Source organism: Coloeus monedula (genome assembly GCF_965178545.1).
Source record: "Coloeus monedula genome assembly, chromosome: 5".
Classification (NCBI taxonomy): Eukaryota; Metazoa; Chordata; class Aves; order Passeriformes; family Corvidae; genus Coloeus; species Coloeus monedula.
This window is the reverse complement of record NC_138785.1, coordinates 1,368,505-1,395,842: the sequence shown is the minus strand read 5'-3', so window position 1 is coordinate 1,395,842 and position 27,338 is coordinate 1,368,505. Positions and strand designations below refer to the sequence as shown.

Genomic DNA, 27,338 nt, shown 5'->3' with positions numbered 1-27,338 from the left:
AACACTCCTGGCAAATAACCAAATTCCTTCCAGAAACCTGAGCTGCTTACGGAATATGATGGCTCCTTCTGCACGTCTCTATCAGATAATAAACTTTTCTTAAAAAATGCTGATCTCTACATGATCAGCAAACAGGAAGAAGAGGGATGAGGTCTAGATGACACTGTGGGTGTGTATTTCTCATTAATTGCAAGCTCATGGCATTGGGGAGGCCTGAACTACTATTATTAGCCAAAAAAAAAATCATTGACAGAAAAATCCCACATACATATATTCATTAAGTAATGCATTAAACTCATTCCAGATGAAAAATGAAAGCTATAAATACTTTGACCACCGGTGCTTTCTGCTTTCCTCCTTCAAAACAAGTGTGAAAAGAAAGTGCCTCATCTGCTTCACCCTGCAAACTTCCTTTCTGCTGGCCAGCAAATTCTTATCTAGGCCTGATTTCTTTCAGCTCTCCTGCCTTTCCAGGAGGGAAAAAAGAAGTGTTTGTACTAAGCTATCAGTGCTGGCAGAAAGTCAGATGCTGGGGAGAAGGGAAAAGAGAGATGTGCCAAAAAACTGGGAGTGGTTTTGGTGTGGTTTGTCACAAGTCACCTGGAACGTTCTTCCTGACACCGAGCAGGGCTGTGGGACACATTCTGGGCAGCATTTTCCAGGAGGCAGAACCATAACTTCATCCTAAACAGAAGGCAGAGACAAGGAAAAGAAAGCATGAACAGTTAATGGGGGGGTTAGCATCAGTGCTTAGAATTCCAGGCATTTAGTATCTGTGGGATATCCCACTGCCACTCAAGGCTTCGTTTTGGCCCAAAAAGCAGCAAAAGAGCAGAGTAAAAGGCTTGGAAGATGTTTTCTCCTCCTCAATTTCTGGGCTTATTTAGATGGCAACTGAGGTCTGAATACATGGAGAGATGCAGACAAATTCATTCACATGACATAAAGTGCTCATATTCAGGCATACAGATATACAGAGGAAAAAATAAATATACAGCTATGCAGGGAAGCACAATAAAGCAGGAGATGGATGAGAGGAGTTTTTTTCTGGAATGGCCACATTTTGAGGTTTCGAAGGTGTGATTTACACTCACCACCTCTCAGGCATCTGCACTGTTTTAGTTAAATCCATCTATACTGTCTGTACAGATGTTAAATTATGCTTAAAACTGGATTTTTCTAATTTCAGGGTTTTTATGACAGATTTAAATCACATTGGAAAAGGCTGGCACTTCACACCAATGTAACTTTTCCTGCATGCCTCAACTCCAACCATCCAAAAGGTGTCTAATTCCACTGTTCCCAGTCTGTGTCCATCCAGTGGTTTGGAACAGCACTGCTCATCAGCACCTCCCTCCAGCCACACCAGGATGAGCAGAGACAGACTGGCGGTCTGCAATTAGAGTAGGAATGCCAAGCACCATCACCTCATCTTCTTCATTAGTCAGATCCTGAGCTTGCAAAGAAAGAGTGGGAGACTTTGTACAAAAGTCACCAAGGACAGATTTCCCAGCACAGTTAAAAGAACTTTTTTGTGTATTTTGGTGGCATGCAACAGGAATTTTTTGCATTATTTTCCTTCAGTAACTAGGGAAGAGCAAAGTTATCTGAAAGATGGAAGATGAGAGTTTAATCCTGGGAGAATTTTTGTCTTAGCTTTTGATGGAGTAGAGAACGAAGGAAGGGACAGAGATAAAGGCCCATGCAAGAAAATGTTAGGTTTAATTGAGATCAGAACAGGTTCCTTGCACATCCTGCTAATGTCCCTTCCACAGGGAAATGTCCTTGGTAGGAAATATCTGGAACATCATCAGAATTGGCTTTCTGCTGCATTAACTTGGATGCTGCCAGCCAACTATTCTCAAATACATCACAGCAACAACACAGTCACTCCTGTTTTCATAAATTAGATCCTAATGATTGCTGATTAAACATTAGTGCAATGGCTCAGCAGGTAACGCCAGTCCAGTTGGAGTGGGAAAGGAGGGCTCTAAAGCTGGCATAAATTTGTTTTAATGCAGAGTACTTAGTAAATTAACACTAATGGAATATCTCAGGACAAAGCAAAACACAATTAGGACACACACACGAACAGGTGGGCTTTCTTCTATCCAAAAAAAAGTGTTAATTGTCCAAACATCTGGTCCAGTAACAGAAAGCTGGGAAAGCATCAACATGGAATAAAGTTTATGAGTATTGCTTTTGGTTTTCTCAGTGAAGAATTCTCAGTCAGGGAGCTTTTGGATCAATCATTGGAGTGTGGTGAGAGATTCAGAAAGAATCAGAAAATGGCAGTCCCTCAAACATAAAGTCAAGGTCAGAGACAAGGATTTCCAGGGAGCCAGTTCTAGGCATGCTGTTGGAAAGGAGTACACCAAGGGGCCCAAAAAAAGGGTACAATGGGCCCAATGAAAAGGATCCAAAGAGCACAGTCACACCCTTCAGCACGTTCAATATAATAACACAAATTCTAAAAATTGAGTGATTTGCCCAGAGTTTGGAGTACTGTGTACAGTTTGCTGCCTTTACTAACCCTGTGTTAACGCTGTGTAGAATCCTGTAGGGTTTTGGCTGCATTGATTCCTGCCCAAATGCTAAAAACTCATCACTTGTCCACAGCAAAGACCTTGGAAACAGGAATGTCCTTGTTCTCCTAGCTGGACTAAAACCATGAGCTTGCCTAGGTCCTCTTCCCAGTTTTGTTGTTTTCTAAACACAAACACACTGCTCTGAAACTTTTCTTTCAGCTCAAGTTACCTTGTATTTCTGAGCTCCTTAAAGTTAAAAGGGGAATTTCATCCACATTTGAACTACTCTCAAATGCATTTTTAGAGTTCTTGTAAAAAAAAAAAAAATTAAACAGGACCTGCAAATCAAACTTTCCAGCTGCAAACCAAACACTGAAATTTGTGGCAATAAACCCCACTATGAATCTTGTGCTTTCATTCCTTCGCTCAGCAGAAATAAAAACATTCCCTGATCAACTCTAGATCACTTTTTTAGTAGGAAAAAAAAAAGCAGTTTCTTCAGAATTTGTGCTTAATTAGGCAGCAAAGGGATGAGAAACATAAAATGGTGGGGAAAGAAGGTATTAAGGAAGACACGCACGGGCTTCACCATCGCTCCACACCATTTCCGCAGGTCAAATACCCCTTTCCCAAATTGCCCACTTGTCACCCAGAAGCTTCGCCTGCTAATTTGGACCCCAGCAGGAGAAATGCATGTTGCCCATGGAAAAGGAGGTGTTGAGGAACATTCCTAGAAGGCTGGAGGGTCCTGACCTGGCTGCAGAGCAGAGGCTGGCAGGAAGCTGTGGAGCACTGAGTTGCGCCATCCCTGCAGACGCATCTGGAGCACCGCCCCAGGCTCCAGCCCTCGCCATCCTGGAACACGCGGCCATCGAAGGAGCAAGGCTCTAAGGGACAGGAAAACAAAGGGGGAGTTTCTTTTCCAACACCCTTTAACCTCTTGCTGTTATCCATAATTAAAAGCACAGCTTTTGTGCATCTCAGAATTCAGAACTGCAGTTTGTCAAAGCAGGTAAAAGAGAGTAACAATTCCTCCAGTTTCCAAGGGGGTTGTGAATTAAGAGCTCTGGATGCACTTCTCCCACCTGGATTCTACAAGAAAAGACATCCAAGAAGCATTCTTGGAACTTGCAGTCCAAGTGCATTGGAAATACCTGAGGTTTTTTTTCTCAATTTTAATCTCCAAAAGGAGGACTTATTAGGCACATCTGCTCACTGCTTAAAGCTTGTCCCCACCTCTTGGCCCATGGGAGAAGCCATTAAAAATGTAAATATGGCGGCAGGACAGAAAGGGAATTAAGAGACGTGCCTGACTCCAGAGTCTTCCCAACAAAAACGAACAAGAAAAGACAAGCTTTCCAGATTTGGGACTAAAAGGATGTTCTGAGCTCAGCTCAATAGAACCAGACAGTCCCCCATTCACATGCAGTACTCACCACCACGGCCCACACATTTGGGACAGCAGGAGCCCTGGGCAGTGTCCTGCAGCTCCCCTTGTCCACAGGTGAGGGCTGGGCAGGTCCTGGGGCTGCATGTCACCTTCCCATGGGTGCAGGAGCACTGGACACATCCCGAGCTGGCCCACTGCGTGCCATGCTGCACACAACACAACCAAAGGCACAGTGAGAAAGCACAGTGAGTCCTGGAAATAAGTCTTGTCCCTTTTCAAGTCCCTCCTCTCTCAAGGATGAGACTTGCCACTGACAAAAAGTAGCTTTCTGACCAGCTGGCAGTGGAATTGGGATGTGAAATGTGATTTTAGGTACAAATGTGTCCATATCTTTGTGGGGATGCCTACCCAAAGGACGCTCAAAAAGAGGCAAAAGACAAAAGCTGCAGCAAGAGAACCACACAGCAAAATGCAGCAATGGCATAAGAAGAAATGTAATGTATTATGATAAAACATAGCAGCACCAAATCACAGGCACAAAGAAATATGAGAAGAGGAAGGGTGTGCTACCCCTCCTGTTTTTGTTTAGCTTGCACCAGCTTCATGCTGGCCATGCCTCATGCTGAAACAGAGGGTTGAGAAATCCATCTCAGGTGTAGACAATACAGTCCACATATGCAAATGTGTGGGCATTTTAGCATATTCCTTGAGATTTGGACCTGACTTGCTTCTTGTCAAACAGAAAAGTCTGTAAGAGACCACACATAGGACTTGAGTTTGCTGTTAAGCCATTTTTCTACATTTGCCAGTTGTTTGACATGATTCATTAACTACTACCCATGAATCGTGATTTTTTTCTTATCTCCAGACAATTACTCTGATTGTTTTGGCCTTTCAGCCCCCCTAGGTGAAACCACATCCCAGAACCTGCTTCCTGAATAATTCAGGATTACAGAATACAGAACCCAGGTCGCAGAGCAGCAATCAATCTCCAGCAGCCATAGATGGCTGCTGAGAGAAAAGCCTTCTCTGAGGACAGCTAATATGTCGAGTTCACTGTGCTTTGCTCCCCTCCTGATGTTACTGCACTGTCTCAGTCATCCACAGAAACAGCAAAGGGAAGGAACAAGTGGGGAAATTTCTCCCATTAAGCCATGCAGGACACACAACTGCTCAGTGACATGTTCCCCTTCTGCAAACCGTGCTGACCAAACTCCTGCTGAATTCCAGTATCTGACAGGGCTAGGATATAAATACAATGATCTATCCTTCCCCTGCACACCAGCTCAGCATCCTCCACTGGCTGAACCAAGCGGGGAGCTAAAAACAGGTAAGGATTGTCCCAGCTGAGGAACTGGACAGAGCACTCACGCTGTGGATCTGTCCTTCGTGCTGGCAGAATCCTTCAGCTCGGGAGGCACACTCAGGGCAGCACTTGTTGGAGGCTATCTGGAGCACTTCTCCCTAAAAAGAGACAGGATTCCAATAAGCAGCTGACATCAAATAGGGACTTTAACATGAAGGCGAAGCCATGAGGCCTTGCTGGACCTGGTGCTCCCAGTTCAGACAGGAAAGGTTTCAAGGGAAATATAGATTGCTGCTACACCACATCCCCTTGCTGAGAGAGGTGACACCTCACTTTGTGCATTGAACATTTTACCCTCAAAATAGCAGCAGAATTTACACCCTAACAGTACAACTAGGAATTCCCCAGCCAAATCAGTTTTCAAAGAATAGAAAACACTTGTCCAAGACAAAACTCAAGATTCTTCACTGAAAGGCCACTGAGAAACAAGGGACAGATGTTGCTGAAACAAGATCAGCAACATTTGCATAAATCTCATAATGAGTAGATAAGAAATAAACCATGGAGAAGGATGGTGATTTCTGACCTTGATCCTCAATGGGCGGTTTAGCCTTGAAGCATGAAAGGATATTTTTCTTCTGAGATCCTTGGTGAGCCTTTTCAATGTTTAAATGACCAGATGTTTTTGGAACACTTAAGCATTTTGTCTTGAAGATTGTCCGTGTCAAGGAGTCACACAGATTCATTTCACACTAGAAACAGATTTCCCTTCATGACCTTTAAAGCTCCCACCTTTTCATTTACCCGATTTTCATCATTTTATCCCGTGCACTCGTTATTAGGTGTGCCATGACAGCACTTTATTTCCCTCCTCTTTAGCACAAAAATTGCTAATAGTTCAGTCTAGCTTTAATCAATACCCAGCGATAATAACGGGGAAAACCAGTAAGAATCAAAATTATTTCCTCATTAGTGCTGTCATATTGGGAAACATTTTAACCTGCTTCACAAAGCCATATAATTATACTGACAGAGCCTCTTTTAAACACTCATTTTCACTGCTATTTGTGCACTCTACCCCAGCAATCCAGATGTTAATGCAAGACCAATCCCATGGCCAATTAATGAAGACCCAGACAAAGACAAGCAGGAGACAACGAAAGCTCAGCAACCATCACGAGGAAGAAGAAGCTGGAAGACAGACAATCTCAGCTCTGTTGTTGCTCAGCAGAGTGGAAAGTGCCCATCTGCATCTTCGAGGGAGCCCCAGCTCCACCTTCAAATGAAGGGGGACTGGAAGCTGGGCTCATGCTGGGAGGTTTGAGCCCAGTTCAGGGGCTTCCTTTGGGATCAAGCTGCTCCAACACCCGGCCTCTGGCTGGAGCGCGATGAAGGGGACAAAGGCTTCACACACCACGTGTTTTCACTCCAAGGAGGAGTGGAAGGACACAGAGCCTGTGTCTGGCTCTGGACAGCCACACACACTCGCCCCTTACCTTCTGGAAGTCACACTGAGGGGGCTTGCAGACTGTAGGCTCACAGGTGACAACACTGCTCCGGCAATGGCAGTTTTGGCAAGAGTCTGGCTTCCAGAACGTGTTATTCTGCAAATAAAGTTGGAAAGGAGACCCATGCAGCACAAGGCATGTCCTGTTTTAACAACGTGTCTCAAACAACTCCATAGAGACAGACTGGAACAGAGCCCCCCTCCCTCCCACATGCTTATCAGGCCCAAGTTGGCACTTTTCACTCAACAACTTCCAGCACGCAGCTGAAAGACAAGGCCATGCATGGCCAATAATCAGCTCCAACAGCAAGATAATCCAACCTCCAAGAGCTCCAGGTGATTACAACATCTCTGGAAAACTTCCCTGTAATCAAGTGCAGACTGTCCATGCTGCAGGTTGATCCCAGCTTGCGCTGAGGCAGCACAGGCAGCTTTGAGGCAAACCCACTCCTGGACATGTGGCCGGGTATGAACGGGCTCTACCTGGGCACGTTTATTCCAAAACACCACGAAGGAGGGTCTGGCCCAGCAGGCGGTCTGACAGGTCTGGAAACAGCTGTCGCCACTGCTCGATCAGTGCACCCAACTGGAACACCCACAGCTAATTCACAAGGGTTTTCACCACCCGTGCTTGACCCCCTTCCATTGCTTCCACGCTGAGGTCGTGATCCCACGCTGCCTCCACAAGATAATGGGAAGAGGAGGATCAGTTTCTCATCTGAAACACTCTGTTCCACTAGACAATCCCTGTCCCTGTTGTATAGACAAACAGTGGGCTAAACTCCCACCACACAGGGCGTTTTCCTGTGTAGGATGGACAGCCCCTATCCCAGGCGTAGAGCCTCGTTTTTAATGGATTTGCAAGGAGACCAGACCTTGCTGCTCATTTACACGATGTAGTGATTTGCTTCAATTTACTCGCAGGGCAAAGTACAACTCAGGCAAATTAAGCTCCAGAAGGATCATTAACAGTTGACTGCTACGAGCACATTTACAGCTAACTACTAAAACTGCAACTAAGCATAATGATGAAATACTGAAATGTGCCTTAAAGGCCCAGTAGGCCGCTTAATGACAGAAAAAACCCCTGAAAAACCTGGCCACTTGCTCAGGCACTTCTGTCGGGTGCTGGCTCAAGAGTGTCAATCTGCAAACAGTGGGACAGCCAAAAACATTGCAAAACAATCCTCGTGTCTCTCCCCTGCTTTCCAAAAGCATTTCTCCCACATCAAACTGTGCTCCTCTCTCGTGGTAAAGGTCATGCACAGGTGAGTGCAAACACTCCATCAGCATCAGAAATTTAGGGAGATTTTCTTAATGGAACGATGGTGGCAATGCTGACCTTAGAAGGCGCACAGCCCCTCAGGGCAAGGCACCAACAAGGCAGGCAAAGAGGGACAGCAATTCCTGCTCAGGAGCACAGCTGGTTCTCCTCTCGCTCACACATGGCTGCGGCTGCAGAACAGAAACCCTGACAGCACCTCTGCCAGCAGATTTATGGTGCAGTTAGAGAAAAAATGAAGGTTAAGTGATGTGCGTGCCAAGCTTTAGCTAACGCACACATCGGAGTTAACCCATCCCGCTGGCTTCAGCAGCGCTCTGTGTTTGAAATCTGGCAGCTCCCTGCAGGGAAGCCAGCCATGGGGTAACCAGGAGTGGGAAGGGAAGGGAAGGGAAGGGAAGGGAAGGGAAGGGAAGGGAAGGGAAGGGAAGGGAAGGGAAGGGGCACACTTAGTGCCTCATCTCTTGGTTCTCCTAAACCTTCACCTCCGGCCTCTCGTGCTTATTAAAATAAAAAAAAAAGAAAAATCATTTCCACGGTGGAATAATAACCAAAGAACTCATATAGCAAAAGGTCAGGACAGAGCCACCCTTACCCACATCTTGAGATTTAAATGCTCAGGTTTGTGGTAAGAAAACCCCTCTTTGGTCTTCTTCCTCCCATTTTCTATCACAGCCCAAGCAGGCTGGCTCCTAACTGTGGGCTCAAATCAGCTGCTTCTAAATTCCTTTTGCCTGGTACTGGATCAAAACCAACACTTCTCTGCAGAGTTTTAAAAATTCATTATCTAGTTAATAGTCAGGAAACTACAACCTGATTTGTTGGGATGTGAGAGTCTTCCAAGCATTTCACGGGTCTCAGCATCCAGGTCTTTGGACAATTCAACATTTAGCTTAAGATTCCTGGCAACAGACCTAAAGTCCAGTTTGGAAAGTCTGGGTCCCACGTATTTGTCCTACTGTGAGGTTTTGTAAGTGTTCACCCACAAGTACCTACAAGGACACTTCAAAGCTCCCAGGCAATACAGCTTTAAACATAAAGCAAGACTTCTCAGTGGACACTGAAAGAACTGCTGGAAATCTGCCTGACGTCTTCTCCACGGCCCTCTACCTCAGTGGACAAATTATCTGCTGCAATCTAAGTGTTGGATTCCAATCCTGTTGAGAGTGTATTTTTATCAATGACAATTTAAGGGCCTTTTCCCTTACAAGTACTAATATAATTAACAGTATAAATAATGAAATACCATGCAGAGAGCACTTTGAAGACAGAAAGCATTCCTTAAGCACCAAGTAGTGCCATTATAATTTATTTATTCCCTGGATTTCCCTACATCAAAAGAAGAAATGATAGCTAATTCAACTGAATTTTAAAACACCACGCTGCAAGAAGAGATACATCTACATTACTTGGGCCAGCTTGCAGATCAGGGGCCAAAAGAGCAAGAAATGCCCACAAACCTTTTGAGCCTGCAGACACCCAGACCAAGATGAAATGAAATGAAATAAAACTGGAGACACAGGAACACAGTGTGAGCATGTGATGGACTTGGAGAATACTGATGAGGATTTAGAGAAAGGCAGGGGAGAAAAAGATAAAAGAAGGAGGCAAGAACACAACCAGCAGTAAAAGCAAAGAAAAAGTTAAAGAGACAAAGAGCAGAGGGGGCGCGGAGGGAGCCCAGAGCAGCTGTGAGTGCTCCTGGTTTGCTGCTGTCACCCTGTCACATCAACCAGAGCACAGAAAGACCTAAATCTCTTGGACCACAGCTTTTTCAACTGGCTATTGTAACTTCAGACAGCAGCACCTGTCCCTCCTCTACCCCAGCAAAAAAAAAGCAGTACCCAACAAATCAAAAATAATCAGAGTCTGCTATTAATATGTGAAAAGCCTCAGTAATTTAATCAGGTGCCACTTAGAATGGGATGTCATCCCACCAGATAACAGTCTGTGTGCTATTCTGGTGCAGTGACTGGGGAAATAAGAAGCATACAACAGCTGGCTTGTGTCCCCTTTCCAGCTCTGATGGCTTCCTGAAAATATCCAGTCCATCCCTAAAATGTCACTGGACCCTGGGGTGTCCCCTGCAGCGCCCAGGACCTGTAAAGCTGTTCACTGGGGTGGTGGCATTGCTGCAATTGCTAAGCAGGGTGGAGCCAGCAGAGCACAGCTGCAGCCTTCGTGTCAGCCAGGGGTCGAGCTGCAGAGTTGTGGTGTCACGCCAAAATGAGGCGGTTGTTGCTCATCATGTACCCCACTAATTACCCGATGATGGAGAGGGGTCTGGAGCACCTCTCTCAGGAGGAGAGACTGCAGGAGCTGGGCCTGGTTAGTCTGGAGAAGACTGAGAGGGAATCTCATCAATCCATACGGGTCTCTCCAAGGTGCGTCAACAGGATCGTGCCAGACTTCTTGGTGTGCCCAGTGACAGGACAAGGAGTAACAGCCATAAACTAAAACACAAGAAGTCCCACCTGAACACGAGGAAGAGCTTCTTTCCATGAGGGTGGCAGAGTGCTGGAACAGCTGCCCAGGGAGGCCATGGAATCTCCCCCTCTGGAGACATTCCAAACCCACCTGGATGCATTCCTGCGTCACCTGCTCTGGGTGACCCTGCCTTGGCTGGGGGCTTGGACTGGGTGATCTCCAGAGCTCCCCTCCAACCCCAGCTATTCTGGGATTCTGTGATTAACTCTCCAAGGGGCTGCTGGACTCTGCTTTGGGGAGCGGGGAGGCTACGCCACGGGGAGATGCCCCAAGGGAGCTCCAAGTCTGAGTATCAGGTTGGATTTACCTCCCAAGTCGTTCCTGTGCCAGAGACAACTGAGAAAAGGCAGGGATCGGGTGTCTCAGAGGAGGAATTCCAGGCTGCTCTGCTGAAATCGACGGCAGAGCCCGGAGCAATTACACTTTTGGTAACAATTACCAGCATCGCCCACCGGCTGCCAAGTGAGGAGCCTTGGCAGCGCCGCTTTCATTTGTCATTTCCACTCCAATTACTTGACAATGCCAGGTAATTGGCAGGAGAAGCCCGAACCAAGGGAAGTGGAGAGAGCACTGCACGGTGTGTGGGGATACCCATTAATGGAGCGATGAGGAGATGAAAATAATTCAGAGACACATAAAGGATTCCCAGTGTCCATTCGGGTTTGGATTTGATGTTTTATCTTTGGCAATGGGGAGCTGTTGCTCTGCTGAGTGTGTTTTCAGATCTGGTATTTGCTCGCATATAACAGAATCTCCTTGACAAGGGGGTTTTAATGGGCTCATTCCAGCATGCACACAATCAGAGAACAACACAGGAACGACTGGGCTTGGAAATCAAATGGAAATTCAGCTCCTCTCAGTGGAAACAGCTTTAGTCCTACAGTCCTGGGAGAGCACAGAGCAGTTAAGGCAAAGCACAGGGCTTGGTTAACAACACAGCAACATGAACACACTGTTTCGGGAATTGGGAACTAGTTTTCCCCTTCTTCCAGTCAGGGAATTAGGAAGTTACATAAAGTAAAACAAGGTACTGTTTTCACAGTTCAGCAGTCTGCTACACTTCCAGCTGTTAAAGTCTTTCACCAGTTATACCAGCCTTGTAAAAATCAAGTCTAAAAATAACATTTCCCAGTAGTCCTAAGATATTTCAGGGATATGATATTCCAAAATATTCTTCAAATACTTAGGTGCTATTGTAATCTTTATACTATCTTTCAGACAGACACAGAAGCAGTCGCCAGGAAAGGGCCCAAATGAACGAAATGCACTGAGAAAACAGGGCAGAAGGAGTAAAACTATGGCTTAAAATCATTGGTTCTAACCAGGATTTAAATCAGCACGCAGAGATCTTTGTTCTGACCAACAGGTCAATATTTTGGGAGCAGCAGTATTCCTGTAGAAAGGTCAATGCCTTTTGGTTTGTCACTATTAGATTGACCCAAAGCAACTTGCAGTCTGTTTGCAAACTTTCTTCGCACATTAAATCCATCTATAAATGGACATAGTGTATGACTGACAGCAAAAACAATGACTATTTTCTCCCATTTTCTTATGCTGCAGATTTTTTCCATGCCCAATTGTGTGTTGAGTTTGATGAATCTCACACACCCGCAATTCTTCTCAGCATCCAGGAATAACATTTGGGGTCCTCCTGCTGGGTTTTCTCCCCTTTACCCAAATAGTTCCTAACCTGCCAACTGGCAAATTTCAAACATCCTCTCCCAAAATGACTTCTGAATGGATATCAAACTGTTAATGGATGTCAGACCCGGAGTGCTTGATTGAACAGCTGTGGAAAAGAAGGGAGATAAGGGATTAATTTAATCTAAACTTGATCACAGCTTTAATGATAGCACTTATTACAATATAGTGGCTATTTCTGGAGCAGCAGGAGCGCCCATCTCTGCTGTGTGATGGTCTGGATGCAGGTGTGCCTATGGCAAAGCACCAAGGAGGTGATGGTCTGCCCCCTTCAAATGATGCTGCTTGTTCAAAAATTGAACCTGGCAGAGCCACCAGGACGCCAGCAGTCAACAGCAAGCGTATCCCAACAAAGATGTGCCAAATGATGAAGTGAGACTGCCAGCAGGATGCGGGATTTCAATCAAAAATGCAGGTTATGGTGGGCCAAATGCTTCCACGTTAACTGCGTCTAAGCTGGGGCAGAAAGAACAAGCCAGACTAAGCCTTTTATCCCGTTTCTAACAACAAAAAAAGCCTGCATCAGGCCATGAAAATCCCTGCAGCTGATTCAGCAGAGAAAGGAAATTTCCTTCAGTACCAGTCACGGGCCCTTGGAAGCTCTGCACCAGGTAACTCTAATTCCACCTCTTGAAGGCAACGATCCACTCTAGAGCAATTTTGCAAGCCATGTCAGCAAATTTACAGCTATCTCCAATTCCAGGCTGCACATTTAGGAAATATCCTTTCAAAGCGAGGAATTACACACCTCGAATCCTACTATTGTCACTGTGGGTCCAAGCACAGTAATGGCCCGTACAGCTCCCAGAAAATACAACCCTTTATGTCCTCATCTTCCATCTCAGCCCCCTGTGCAGCAGATTAATAAACTGGTTCTGTCTTCCCTTCCAAAGGGAAAGAGGACTCCTGCACAGTCATTAATCTCAGAGAACAAAGGCTTCATTACTGAGCCAAAATGATGAAGAAAAGCCTGTAGAATAAGGAAATGTGCAGACTGTCCTCGTGTCCTCCAGTATTGTTTCAAGAGCCTCTGGTTCACTGGGAGCTGTTGAGATTCAACCAGGTGACAATCTTATGACCAAATCAAATCGAAATAATGGCAGCAAAAGGTGGGTGACAGCTCAGTGTTAGACTCAAAGACACAGGCTCCTTGCTGCTTTCTGTTACAAATGAGTCAATTAATTCACTCTGGCACGCAGAAACTACAAGTTCAAGAACAAAATCAGGCTTAAAATATCCTGAAAAGGGCAAAGATGAGATATGTATTTGTGTGCTTCTACGTCAGGAAAAGCGTGATCAAGTTCATCAGGATCAAGAGTGACAGCATGGGGGGAAGGAGAGAAGAAGCAGTTGAGTTGAGCAGCACAGTCCTTGGCATTCACTGGGTCACACATGCTTCAAAAATGATGATTTTTTTGATGACACCAAACAACTGAGGAGAACTCCAGCTAGCTAATTACATCTTGCTCTACAAAAGAAGGAATGCCATGGGTACAAAAGATTATCCTGTTCAAGAGCAGTGAGCAGACTGAGGGAGAAGAGGCAAAACCTGTGGAATAACACCAACAGGGGAGCAGCCGTGGCCAGAAAGTGCAGTGGAGAAAAAAGTACCTCCAGGGCTGGAAAGGGTGGTTAGATGAATCACAAACCATTGATTTTCAGGGAGGAAGGCGTAAGAAACAGTTGTGTGACACATTTAAACTCCCTCCCATGAGGCAGATAAAAGATAAACAGAGAAACAAGGGCATGGGTCGGCCTCAGGAGGAGAAGTACCAGTCTATTAATTAGCATGAGTGGCCATCAGTCTGAAATAAATCATATTATCCACTGGCATGTGGCAGCACTTGACAGGAAACAAACTGCACACGTCTTTGAGCTCATGCTGGAACAGTTCATTTTGCTTTCATTATTCAGAAGCGCTGCATGAAAGGTCATGGCAAAAAAAATATTTATTTAAAATTAAAGCCCTGTAATCCTATCTAAAGTATATTTATTTTTTCGATGCATAACACCATGATTCTGTGACCTGATTTCCAATACAATGCCAGGAAGATGTCAGGAGCTGCTCTGAAAATAACCATGATCCATACTTAGAACATCTCTCCAATTTGCTCCCTTTACCACAGTTCCTCTTCCACAGAAAAACCAATTTTACAAAATTTGACTGTCCACAGGAGAAGCAAGCTCAGGGACAAAGATTACCATAACCTCTACAACTCCTGCACATGAATTTTTGTCTCTCACCCCCTTCTCAGTACTTAACATCTCGCTCAGAATAAATCCGCGGTAAAAGCTCGGAACAGTTTACACAGCAAGTCCGTAATGGGGGCTGGAGCAGCAAGGGCAAGAGGGAGCACATGCATAAGCACTTACTTAGACTCTCGAAAACAGACTGGGGTGTTCCTAAATCTCTCCAACGCTCACCGTTTAAAAAAGGGACAGTTTTATATCAAAGCACTTGGCTCCTTCACTGTAGTGATGTCTTAACCTACAGAAGCTGCTCCATGAAATATTTAGCAGAGGCAAAACATATGCATTCCTTAAGTTCAGGCTGAGGAGAAAACTCATCTTCCCTCCATCCTCAGGCAGCAAGAATGGGCCGGATATTACAGTAAACAACACCTGAGAACTGGCTTTTTTTAACCATTTTAATTCTTCTTCTTTAATAAGCTTGACTGAGTGCTTGTTAACGTGTGCTTCAAAGCACATCTCTGGGGTACATAAAGCCTCAGGCATCAATGTCCACACGGATTCGGCGAGAGGAGTAATGCAGAGCTTTCCTCACATCCCTCTCCATGCCATGGATATTTGCCAGGCTGAAGATATTGCTCGCTGACATGGTGTGAGCCAATTCCTGTCAGGCTACTTCACGCTTGGTTAGAAATAATTGCTGCCTGGTTATGAATTTAATAATGACACTGTGACATGGCAGAACTCTGCCTCGCAGTCTCCTTCCCTTCCTTCTTGAAGAAGATGTGAAACAGATTAACCACTACACAGCCCAGGGACTTTTAATTTTTTTTTTCTTCTCAAAGAAGGAAATCCCATTCTCCAAGATTTTGTTCATGTACTTTCTACATGGCTTAAGAAACATCTCACAATGCTTCTAACTCCAGGTTCCTGCAGGATCCTAAGGTTTCATCTGCGTCTGCGTCTACTTTGAGAAGGTCTCAGAGCAGAAGAATCCCACTTGCCTGTACCCTGAACGATTCACAGCTTCCCTGAAGAATGAAGAGATTTAGGAAAAGTGACACAGGAAACACTCTTGAGGGAACTGTCCTCTCCGCTGAATGGGTTAGGAACGAAAAGTCCAGGATGGAGAGGGAGAGGCTCTCCCATAACACAACTGTAAAACTTGGCAGGTTTTCCACACTCTCCTTTCCCCACCTTCATTCCCACTGTGCCATGAATGCAGCTGATGCCACCTTCCTAGAGCTATAGGAATCCCACACCAGCTATCAATGGGACCTATCTGATCACAGGGATGAACTCAGTTCTAAGGAAGAAGCCCTCCAAAGGCAAAGCAGGTTAATCTCCTTTGCTGCACAAGACTTATTTCTAAGAACGATGCAGCAAAGCACAAAGGAACATTCCCAGAGCTACAAGTACTTAGAGCAGCTCCAATCATGAGCCTTGTTTCAGTGCACCCATCTCTCCTGAAGATCTTGGTGATGGGAATTCCCAGGAGCAAGGCCTTGGTGCTTCCAATAGTTTCAGGTGTCTCTCTACCTGTTACTCCCTATGCTTTCAAAGCCAGCAGCATGTAAATAAAGCACAATCTGATAATAAAAAAGGGTAGGGAGTTTAGAAAAATACTCTGCTGGTTTTTTCCTTCCTCTTCTTTCCCTTTTTTTTTCCCCTCAGCAAAATAAAAAACTGAGCTGGGAGATTCAAGACTGCTGAATTCCCTTTCTCTCCTGCATGGCTCTTCCACTCCTCTGCACTGGCACACATCCCAGAGGTCTACACACAACTGCGTGGATGGATGGCTTTTCCAAACACCTGCATCCATCATTTGACTTGACCTCCAGAGGCCACATTCTTCCTTGCATTTTTAGTTACTTTTATCTTAAAAAGAAAAAAAGGACAGTAATGTGGGTCACCGGAGTGAAGCTGGCAGCCAGGCTCCCTCCTTTCCTGCCTGCAGGGAAGAAACCGTGACTCCCTGCTTCAGTGGTGCCTGGATCAGCCACAGCTCCCAGCCTGCACCAACCCAGAGGAGAGCACACCCCAAATCACAGCCTTCACCTTGTGCCTGATGTTTCCCACTCAGGGCCATGAGGAATGTTGTTTCAGGCTCTGGAAAGAAACTGCCATAATGTGTAGTCCTGGTGAGACAGCCCATTTTTCAGGAGCTTGGGGATATGAAGCATTTCGATGCTCTTTTTTATAGTGCAGTAAATAATGCACTTTAAATCCACCTGACAGCTGTTTAAGTCCTGCTAGGAGTCCAACCTTCAGGTTCTGGGTCCTGAAATACAGCTGAGCTGTGCCTGCTCCACCCCTGGAAGTGTTCAAAGCCAGGCTGGATGAGGCTTGGAGCAACCTGGGATAGTGGAAGGTATCCCTGTCCGTGGCAGAGGGCTGGAACTGACTGAGCTTTAAGGTCATTTCTGACTGTCTCCTATTTCTAGGAATACACAACCATCCTTGCACAAGGAAATGTTGAGCAGAGGATGTGCAGTGACAGACAAGTGGGAAGCAGCTGCATTATCACCTTCCAGGACAAACGTGCTAAAATAGCAGCTAAACCCAGTGGGAATTGCAGCCATCCAGCATCCTCTCCTCAAGACACGCACCAGACAGCTTCAGATTGAGGGGAGACTCCTAAAAACAAAGAGGAAAGCAAGCCTGGAATTCTTTTTAACACAGCACGCTAAAAATCCTCCAGCTTTCCCTCACCTTCAAGAGGCCAATGAAAGATGCTTGATGAAAGCCTCGAGGCAGCTAGGGCTCTCCCTGCAAAAGCAGATTGCCCCAGGGAAATCCTAAATTCCCCAGCCCACACCAGCTCCCACCGGGCTGAGATACTGAGACAGCCAAGACACACTGTTCTTGGAAATAAGGATGTACAAAGTCAGAAGACATTGCTTAACCCCTTATTAATCTGCAGAACTTTCCCACCACATGATGAGGAACAGAGAGAGGCAGAATTTCGGAGCCTAGCTTGGAGCACACTTGACTTGAAAACAAGCCAACACATGGATTTTTCCCTACCCTTCCCTGGATGATTAACCTGGGCACCACTCCCACGTCTGCAGACACAGTACACCAAGACTGAAGTGCCCATGAGCTACGTGCACAAGTCCTATCGTGTCCACCCCACCCTCCCCACCCCAGTATTTGCAGTGGAAAAACAGGGGTTTATAGCACAAGAGAGTCCTCCTCTCAGGGTGAAGGATTAGCTACCCCGCTTTAACTTTTGTAGCAGGCTTACCCAGACATTATCACAGCTGCATTTCCACCTTGGGTCTGCAAGCGTAAGGAAAATGTCATCCAGGATGCCAGGAAAAGGATGGGGTTTTAATCATGTTGCCATGCTAAAGTGAACATATCTCCAAGAGCAAAAAGGAGGAGAACCTGGGGCAGGACAGCAGACAGGCCCCCAGGCTCCTTGCTGGACCTCCAAGCCACGGCCAGGGGAAAGAAAAGGGGCTTGTACTTCCAATAATCCCCTCCAGCGACATCACGTGCTCGGAATCACCAGCACATGGCTCCCACCGCATTGCAGGGAATAAGAAAAGATCACACAGACTATCCAAACTCCAGAGCCTGCTGGGAATGTTAATCCAGCCTCCTGCCGTGACCCCGAGCAGCCCTGCCATGTGCACTCAGGGCAGCAGACTGCAATCCCCACGCCCGGCAAGGGGCTGGTTTGGGAAAACACAAAGTACCTTCAGAAAATCCATAGTGTCAGGAGTTATCTCAGAATGCTTTCACTCTGGGAGAAGGAAGCATTCTCCACATCTTCTTACAATGTTCTTCTGTCCTGTCATTTCTCCCTTCTTCTCCCTGCTTTTTTCCATTTCTTACAGGTGCCATTCATTACGTTCTTAATATTTAGCCCATTTTACACCATTTACCTTTCCCTACTTGTTTTGGGGGTTGGCTCTGCTAACTGCTGTAACTTTTCAAAACTTCACCATCTGTGGGATGTGACACGTGACAAAAGGAAAATCCAAATTTTGCCATCATGGTGCCACCTCATTATTCAAATCTCTTCACAATTTTCAGGTTACAGAGCCAATTTATCCTTCAATGTTTAAGTTTCTAAACTTTCCCAGAACATAAAGAGACTCTGAAAGAAGATGACATTTTATTGCTGCTTTGAAATACCTCTGAGGAAAAACAGGGTGAAGTATTCCAGTGAACCACTTGTCTCACAAAAACATTTGTTTCCAAGACCTAACAGTTCAAAGGAAACTCACTTTAGACAACGGACAATTTCTTCATGGACCAGAATGTAAAGTAGACCCAAGCCTGCCAGTTTTGCTGACCCAAAACCCAAGGACTGCAAGCAATTACTGCTCTCAATGAATGGTCACAGCAGCCAGTGTGACACTAGAAGAAAACAAAAGCTCACACATGCTTAGGGTAAGAAATAACGTAACATTTTGTCTCCAAAATGTCTCCTGTGGATGCTGTGTTCTAATTTTTAGTGGGTCACAAGTCCCATCCCAAAGGCTGGGATTTTGATTTGAGCAATGCCAATGTAATGTAAAACAACCTGAATATTTCAGATGGATGGGTCTGGCAAGTCCCTTCCTTCCAGATGCCATTTAAATTTTATAGAGAGGCATAAGAGAAGTGATTTATGCAAGATGGAAGTCCTAGGAGGAGCAGCCTGTCACACACAATACTCATACTTTGTCCACTGCTCCAATGTAACAGCAAATTGCACAAAATCTAAGGAAGGAGAGAGCAGGGAAACTCTCAGGAAACTGGCAGAAAAGCAGAGTTTTCCACTTCTGTTTCAGCAAGCTGGTAATGAATGATGGCCACTCCTGCTTGGTGACCTTCATAAAATGAGCTGGCAGTGTCAGGTTTACCCCTGCACGGTCACAGGTCTAAATCACACTGGGAAACAAGTGTCCCCTTAAATGGCAATTCCAGCACAAGAGACAAACCCCAATGAAATCTTAAGAGGGTGGAGTGATCTTTGATCTCCACAAAGCACTTTGATCAGACAGCCAGGAGCAGCCAAAACCTGGGGAAGTTTTGGCTGTGATATGCCCTTTGTTAGCAATTTTTTAAGGACAAGTATTCAGCACCAATAATTTGCTAGTGTAGTATAACACAACTTGCTTGATCTCTCCAAAATCTCTATCTGTAGGAGCCAGGAATATTTGCTGGCAGCTTTAGAACCCTGGCTGTTTGGTGCACAAGCAGGGTGCCACACCGAAACTCGTTCAAGAGCTGTTAGTTCGGAGGAAATGCACAACAGTGAGCAAAACCACCTTCCTCATCAGGGGAATTATGTCCCTGCAGAAAAAACCTTTGAGCAACACTGTGAAGAGGAATAAGAGGAGGTGCTCCACAAGGAATTCTTTAGAAGGGACCAGCTAAAGGCAGACAGCTGCCCTTCTGAAGGCCATTTTAGTATCTGCCACAGGACAATCCAGCAATAAAGCCATCGTTCCTCACTGCTCAAACACTGCAGTCCAACAAAGTCAGCAGAAATACACCCTTACTCCACTGTTAGATTTTCTTCTTCTCACAGCAAAACAATTATTCCTGCTGGTGTTCGTCCAGGCAAGGTCTCCTCCCTCTGCATCCGGCTAATGAATCAAAACCAAACCCCGCACTTAACAAAACCCACATCTGACCCTGCATCAAAGCTGTACCTTGCCCTGCTTTGATTCTCCTGCAGATAAACAAAATAAAACAAGTCTCTGGACTACAGTGCTCTCACTTCATCCTCTCCCCCAGGCAAGTTGAACTCTGGTCCTGCTAAGGATGGGGGCACTAGAAATGCCCTTGTATAAACATTTGGCTTGTCTCAATTACTCAATCTTTGTGTGTTCAGCATTTTACAGACACATGAGCAAGTACAGTCTTCCTCTCCCCTCTTTCTCTCCTTGCCACTTCATACCTGCTTAAATTCAAGACAACCAATCCTTCTATTCCTAGCAGAGTTAAAGCACAGTTGCAGGGAAAATGGTGTGTGAAGTGCCTGTTTACATCTCCAATGACTGAGGGAACCATTATCATCCATCCGGCTGTCACAGGCCTTTGTATCATCTGCTCAGGCCATTAGGATTTAATTCTTTTACATGATATCCAGCAGTCATTTACTTGTAGGAACTTGCAATTAAGAGCCTCACGTCAGGCACAGTTGTACGAGCTGGAACATTCATTACCAGCCTTGTCTGTCAGTGCTGAAACGGGCACCTGGAATTCCAGCTGAGAGAGTGCTCAGCAATGGATTCCACGGCCAGGCACGGCTCGGTGTGGCCAGACACGCAGTGCAGATGTGCTCAATAAGGCTCTTGGCAACACCATCCCCTACTGATTGAACAGTGCCCAACGCTTACACCCAGCTGCCTGCCAAGTGCCCAGAAAAACTCGGCTCCTCTTCTCCTCACAAATCCTCTGGTATGGCTGAGGAGTTATCTCCAGGGAAGTGGCTTGCTTTGCAGCAACTACTTTATCCCAAGCCAAGCAGCAATTCCTGGGACTCCGAGGCTGCTTTCTCCTGCATTCATGTGCAGCAGCTATGACTTGTTACCTCCCTCCAGGCAGAGCTGGGAAAAAATAAGATAGAGCCAACAGTAATTTCACTGTTGCCCAAAGCAGCAAAATGTGTTCCAGTGGCTAACCAGATCCATCAAACCCTGCCAGTCATTCCACCCCATGAGGCACACGTGCACTTCCCCCTTCCTGGAAGTTCGCCCTCAGCACGAGCACCGGTGTCAAAACCTCATTAGAAACCACTCCTTTTAAATTGCTTTTCATTTCGATGTTTTCCCTAATTAGGGACATTTTGGAGCTTCACGTAGACCAAGGCAGGTAGGTGGGATGCAAATTAGGACAAGGTTTACCCAGAAGGCCAGAAAACCTATTTTAGTCTTCTTGAAGGGAGAAAAAAAGACCTGGCTCCAAAGCACACAACTGTCCTGACATGAGATTTTTTGGAAATCCTCCCAAAGAATCCATGCTTTTTAGGGTTTTTTTACAGTTCTCAGCAGTGCACCACAACAGGGCTAGGAAGACTAAAAATATAATGATTAAAAAAAAAAAAGAAGAAGAGAATATATTTAACAGACACCTCAAGAAGAAACAAACACATTAACTACACTCAACACACGAAAATGCTCCTCTTGGAAAATACCTTTCCTGAGCAAGCACAGCTCACAGTGATACAGATAAATCCAAATAACAGGAAGGAAATGGTGTTAAACAGATGATCATAAACCCAAGGTTACTTTAGGAATGCTCCTTTTCAAGGCATCTACAGGAAATTATTTCCTGGGCTTGACGCAGATCTTGCACACAAAATAAACCCCTTGGTAAATGGAAATGTACAGGTGTTACCTGTCTTTAAACTAGCTTTTAGTTCCAATTTCTCCTCATTTTAGGTATAAAGCACACAAAAAAGAAATGCAGGACACTAAATGTTTGCACATATGAATCTATCAGTCTTTCCTCCCTCCCTGTCCATGTGGACTTCTGGACTGTCAGAACTGGATCCATCCTTCCCGTTGTTTTACCACCCCACCTTTCATCAGCTCCATTTCTTTACACGTCTTTTTCCTAAAACAAAACTTAAAACTACATGTGAACAGAAGGACATGCTTCTTTAAAAAACATGCAATTAAGACCTTTCCATCATTATGGCTCCAGGATTTTATAGGCAGGCCCATTCAAAGCCCTTTGCAATTTGGCTGGGTCTGGACTTGCATGATTTTACTATTTTTGGTACCCAACTGGCTGCTTGCCCAACTCCCAGTTTGAGGAAAGCCACGTCCCTCCTTCCTGAAAAACGAGCTAACAGAGATCCCATTGATACTCCACTCATCAGCTCTGTCAAACTCCTCAGGATTAATCATACACAGAGCACAAAACACAGGTGTACTTCCCGAGCTGCTCCTGAGGAGAAGGGAGCAAGGGAGGGAAGAACAAGCAGCGTCTGGTTGCTGTGTTGTGTTTCCTACTGCAAGAAGCATTTTTAGAGAAGGACCAAGGATTCCCTTTAGCAGAACAGCCTTGAAAGGAAAAGAAAAAGGAATTTTGCAGCATTTTATGACAAATTATAAAAATTCCAGCACTTCCCCTAAAAACAAGTGCTGTACCCACTGATCACAGAGGCTGTGCCGCGTTATCTGATGAAGCCCAAAGGCCAAAATATTTCTCTTCAGCTGCATCTAAACCACGGTGAACCAAAAGCAATTCCTCTGAGCACTTACCCACAGGGCAGTGCAGGGCCAGGCTTCTAGTCCTGGATTCCTTTAAGACTTAAAAATGCATTTCAAAACCAAAACTGACTTAATGCCAACATAAAAGCTGAAATATTTTTGCTGCTTGAAATTTACCTTTATTTAAATGGTACAACTTTTTCACTTGCTTCATTCATCAAAAAGAGACACTGGGCAAGACCGGTTTCTCTTTTAAGCCCTCTTAAACTGCAAGAGAAAGATGCAGTTTTATTTTTTTTTTTTAAAAGACAACATTTTCCAAAACAGGTGAGTAAAGTCAAGCTCCCGAGCCTAAATTTATGCAGTGAAGTGTATAGTGTTACTCTCCAAAAATCCCATGTTCAGACGACCATTGACAAGTCTTGTGGAGCCACCATACAGCTAAAACAGCAGAGGAAAGAATCAACCCACGGTCAGGATCCCTAAATCCCCAGCTTAACTTTAGGTTCCTGATCTTGAAAGAGCTACAGAAGTTACCTTAAAGCATCTGTCCATATACAAGGATTTGGGAGAGGATGGAGAGACAGCAGGGAAAATAATTTAAAAGATAATATCTTGGGAGAAAATAACAATTTAAAAAAGCACTCCCTTGGGTGTTAGATCTCCTGTAGCTTCTTTAAGGACAAGCTACTATCCACTTTATTCTTCAGCCAGGAAAAGGGTCACAACGAGAGTGTCTGTAGTCAGAAATGTCTAACACAACCCCAATTTTCCAATTCCAAACAGACAACTGAACTAAACAGCACACAAATTTTTGGCACTGGCCACCAAGAAGTGCTTTAAAGTAGATACTTGGCTTTTCCTCCTCAGTTAACTCTCCCTGTCTGGAAAAGCTCAGTTAATTTAATTGGCCTTTCAATTCCTCCCCACGTCAATAACTGGGTTGCTAAGGGTGAAATTACAAGTTGCAGATGAATTAATCCCACCGTGGCCCCTGCCATGAACTCTCCCCCCAGACCAGTCCTCCTTCATGCCCTGATTCCCAGCCCCAGCGCTGCCATTCACGGGACTCTCTGCTGAGCAGATTTAACTTGCTAAGTCAGCAGAGATTTATTCACTTTTCCCTGATTCAGGCTTCTGCCTCCTCTGAGGGAGGCAGGGGGAAATGCGAGCACCCCTTTCTGCAGCACACGGGTGCCGACGATGAGGAGCGGAATGAAATGACACCCTCACGTTACCAATGACAGCTGGAGGAAGTCACATTTCTTAGACTTTAGAGAACGTTGCTTGGGATGTTATATTAACATACAGAAGTGCTGAACTTTCAGATTAAAACACAAACCTGCAGCCAAAGTTAGAACCAAGGTCTCCTATAAACCCTGCACCGCATCAGTCAAACAACCACAGTGGCCACAATCAAGCTGATCGTCGGTGCTTCTTCCTCTGCCATTTCCACAAGTAAAAAAAGAAATGGCCAAATGCACATGGTGGCAGAATATCAGGAAGGACCGAGCATATCAGATAAACCAGGATTTGCTGACTAAGAGGAATTCAGCAAGGCATTAGCAGAAATTTGTTATTAAGTCAAGCTACCAAGGCTTTACCAGATAATAAGTTTGAAAGCTTGTGGTTTAAAATTCTACCATTAAAGCACAAAAGGTAGAAGAAATTGCTTCAGTCGATTTAGACACTGAGGATTCTTTTTTTTAACTTCCTACAGAGTATTTTCTTTTTCTACCCTCATCATCCTATACCATTTCTCATAGATTACAGCCCTGCTATGGTGCTTATTTAATGAAGTTTACACAACACTGGAGGTACTTGATTTAGCTGCCACAGCCACCATCTGTAATTAATCCTCCCAGAAGCCAGGACGCTGCACAGCTTGTTCATGCAAGCTGGGTTTCTAATGTGGAACAAGCTTATGACCTCCATAATTCTGGTCTCCCATCAGTTTTATGCCATCATAACTCCTCAGCATTCATTTGGCCACTCACCCCAGCCAGTGGAGAACAAGACCCATGGGGAGAGGGTGTAAATCAGCTGGATGTTACCAGGAGGTGGGAAGGAGCCCCTTCCCTCCTTCCTCTCCATTTTCCCAGAGCAAGGAATAAAGCAGCACACAATGATTTGGCCCTTTCTGTGTACATTGCTCTCATTGAGCAAGAGTTACGTGCCAGTAAGACCCAGCCTTTAACGCTGGGACAGGGGTGGGGTTTGCCTTCCACTCACTCACTCACACAGGAGTATCAGTGGAGCAAGACAAAATTCCCTCAGCCTCCCCTTTGGCATGACATGAAAAGGCAGGTGAGATGAACACTGCACCTTCCCCACAACACTGTCCCTGTGCCACTGTACTTCCTCACATTCCACCCCAATACGGAGCCTGCCTGGTTTGTAATGCAAGGGGGCCTGTGCTGGTTGACTTTCCTGAATAAATGAATTCCTGATTCTGGTCCAAAAGCTGCAATTTAACTGAAGTATAACTTTCAGGGGGAAAAAAAGCCAACCATGATTTAAAGATTTCTAGTGATACAGAATAATTCATAGCACACATCAGGAAACTGTTCCAATGATTTCCAATCTTCACAGTAAAAGCCTACCTAGTTCCTAAGCTGAATTTATCTAGCTTTTATTTTCTGGCTACTCCGTTTTCTTATGGGTAGAAGAGGTTTATTTATAATAATTTCTGCTCCCTCTATAGCATTCTACAAATTACCCCTTAGCTTTCCCTTTGAGAACTGATGCAGACAGAGCTCAAGTCCTTTGTAATGAGGAATCATGACTCTCTTCCAGATCCCCTCCATCCCTGTGCATCCCCCCATATCTCACCACAAATGAAGAGCGAAAAATCAGGTTAATGTTCCTCCAGCTGTGACAGCGATGCCAAATACCCAGTTAATGTAACACTGCTCCTCCTGAATTGTAAGCCCCTAATACTCACAGAGGAATTATATCACACCTTAACACTCGAGTGTTAACATGCCAGGAGCCCCAAAAAGGTTTTACAGAATCACAGAACCATGGAATCCTTTAGGTTGGAAAAGACCTTCAAGATCGTGGAGTCCAATCATTAACCCAGCACTACCAAGGCCACCACAGGGCTCTTAAATAAAGGCATGGCGACTCCACCACTGCACTGGGCAGGCTGTTTCCATGACTGGCCACCGTCTCACTGAAGAAATTTTCCCTAAAATTTAATGCAAACATCCCCTGGCACAACTCGAGGCCATTTCCTCTTGTCCTGTCACTTGTTACTTTGGAGAAGGGACTGATCCCCACATCACTCTGACCTCCTGTCAGGGAGTTGCAGGAACCAATAAGGTCCCCCCTGAGCCTCCTTTTTTCCAGGCTGAGCCCCCTCAGCTGCTCCTCACCAGACTTGTGCTCCAGACCCCTTCCCTGGACATGCTCCAGCACCTCAGTGTGTTTCTTAGAGTGAGGAGCCCAAGACTGTCCCCAGGATGCGAGGTGGGGGCCTCACCAGTGCCCAGCACAGAGGGACAGTCACTGCCCTGGTCCTGGTGGCCACACTATTTCCAATAAAAGCCAGGAAGTTTGTATCCTGTATTCAGATGTATTATATCTTAGAGGGGGGGCGTTTGGAAATAACCTTGAAGTGTATCTTTTTTTTTTCCCCCTTCAGAAGGCCTGAAGGCCCCCCTCTAATTCATCCCTGCCCACAGCCAGCTCTTTGGGAAACAGAAACAAAAACACAACTGTCCCTGGCCTCTGGGGCAAGATAAGAAGGAATGAGTGCTTTTGTGGTAGGTTCCCAAGCTAAGCTGTTCTGCATGCCCGAAGGACTCGTGTGCAAACATGTTTAGTGACTCCACACCATAAATCACTGCTTTCTAAAGCAAAGCCAGCTTTGTATTTGTTTTGTGCACAAATCAGGTTGAGACAGACAACAAGGAGCAGGCCCTGAGCTTCTGAACTTCTCCATAGAGGGTTCACTTAAACAAATGAGATTTCCTCTCCTTGGGGCTGGGACATGTCCTGCTCTGAGGAAGTTAACATGGGTGTCAGTGACAGATCCATGACACATCAGAAGGGTTTGCTTCTCTTCCAATTACCTTCATCTACAACCCCAGCAAAGGTGACAGGTTTATCAGAGCTGGCCTAAATCCTGATTCAGTAACTTTCAAAAAATCGTATTTTGAAAACAAACAAACCCCTTGATGCGCAGCCTCTTCTGTTTGATAAATTCTGCAGGCCATTTCTGCAGGTTTCTTCTTTAAATGCTGTTCCAAGGAACTACCCAAAATACTGCCTTTACCAACAACCACTCTTCACATTTGGTGTGCATGAAATGAACAGCAAAACACCTGGCAGAAAACAAACCTCCAGCAAACCTGAGGGCACAGAAACACAATCAACCACTATTTAGATCAGCTTCCAAGTTGTTTTTTTTTAAAAGGGTACACACACCTTTCCCAAAGACTGGATGCAGGAGGTGCATACCTGCTTATAACACTTCACAGGGCCAGGGTAGGCGCCCTTTGCTGATATTCCCCTACAGGACCTAATCTCTGGCCTCTACTGAGTGTATAAAGTCCACAGGAAAGGCTTTTTCTTTCCCTAGGTCTGTAAAAAATCAGATGAAACTGGGAACAGACTCCCATAAGCACAGCTATTTAAAAGGATGGCAAAAAAATGAAAAAAAAAAAAATAAAAGAGTTGCCTTCAGGAACTTTTATTCATTCATATCCAAGCTCACATTAAAATGCCAGGGAAAACACTAGGAGAAAGAGAATGGGAGAAGGAACTTCCCTATAGAAA

The 27,338-nt window shown here is 45.2% G+C and overlaps 1 protein-coding gene across 1 annotated transcript in view; it reads right to left on the bottom strand.

Annotated features, from left to right (window-relative positions):
• FRAS1 (Fraser extracellular matrix complex subunit 1) overlaps positions 1 to 27,338 on the bottom strand; it is a gene marked incomplete at its 3' end in the record, with an annotated part of 109,301 nt that overhangs the window by 69,332 nt on the left and 12,631 nt on the right. The window contains exons 3-7 of the mRNA XM_082281605.1: positions 6,721 to 6,828; positions 5,290 to 5,382; positions 3,965 to 4,124; positions 3,282 to 3,415; positions 601 to 684 (exon numbers count right to left, since the gene is read on the bottom strand). Of these exons, the coding sequence (XP_082137731.1) occupies positions 601 to 684; positions 3,282 to 3,415; positions 3,965 to 4,124; positions 5,290 to 5,382; positions 6,721 to 6,828 (579 nt within the window). The remainder of the gene's footprint in view (positions 1 to 600; positions 685 to 3,281; positions 3,416 to 3,964; positions 4,125 to 5,289; positions 5,383 to 6,720; positions 6,829 to 27,338) is intronic.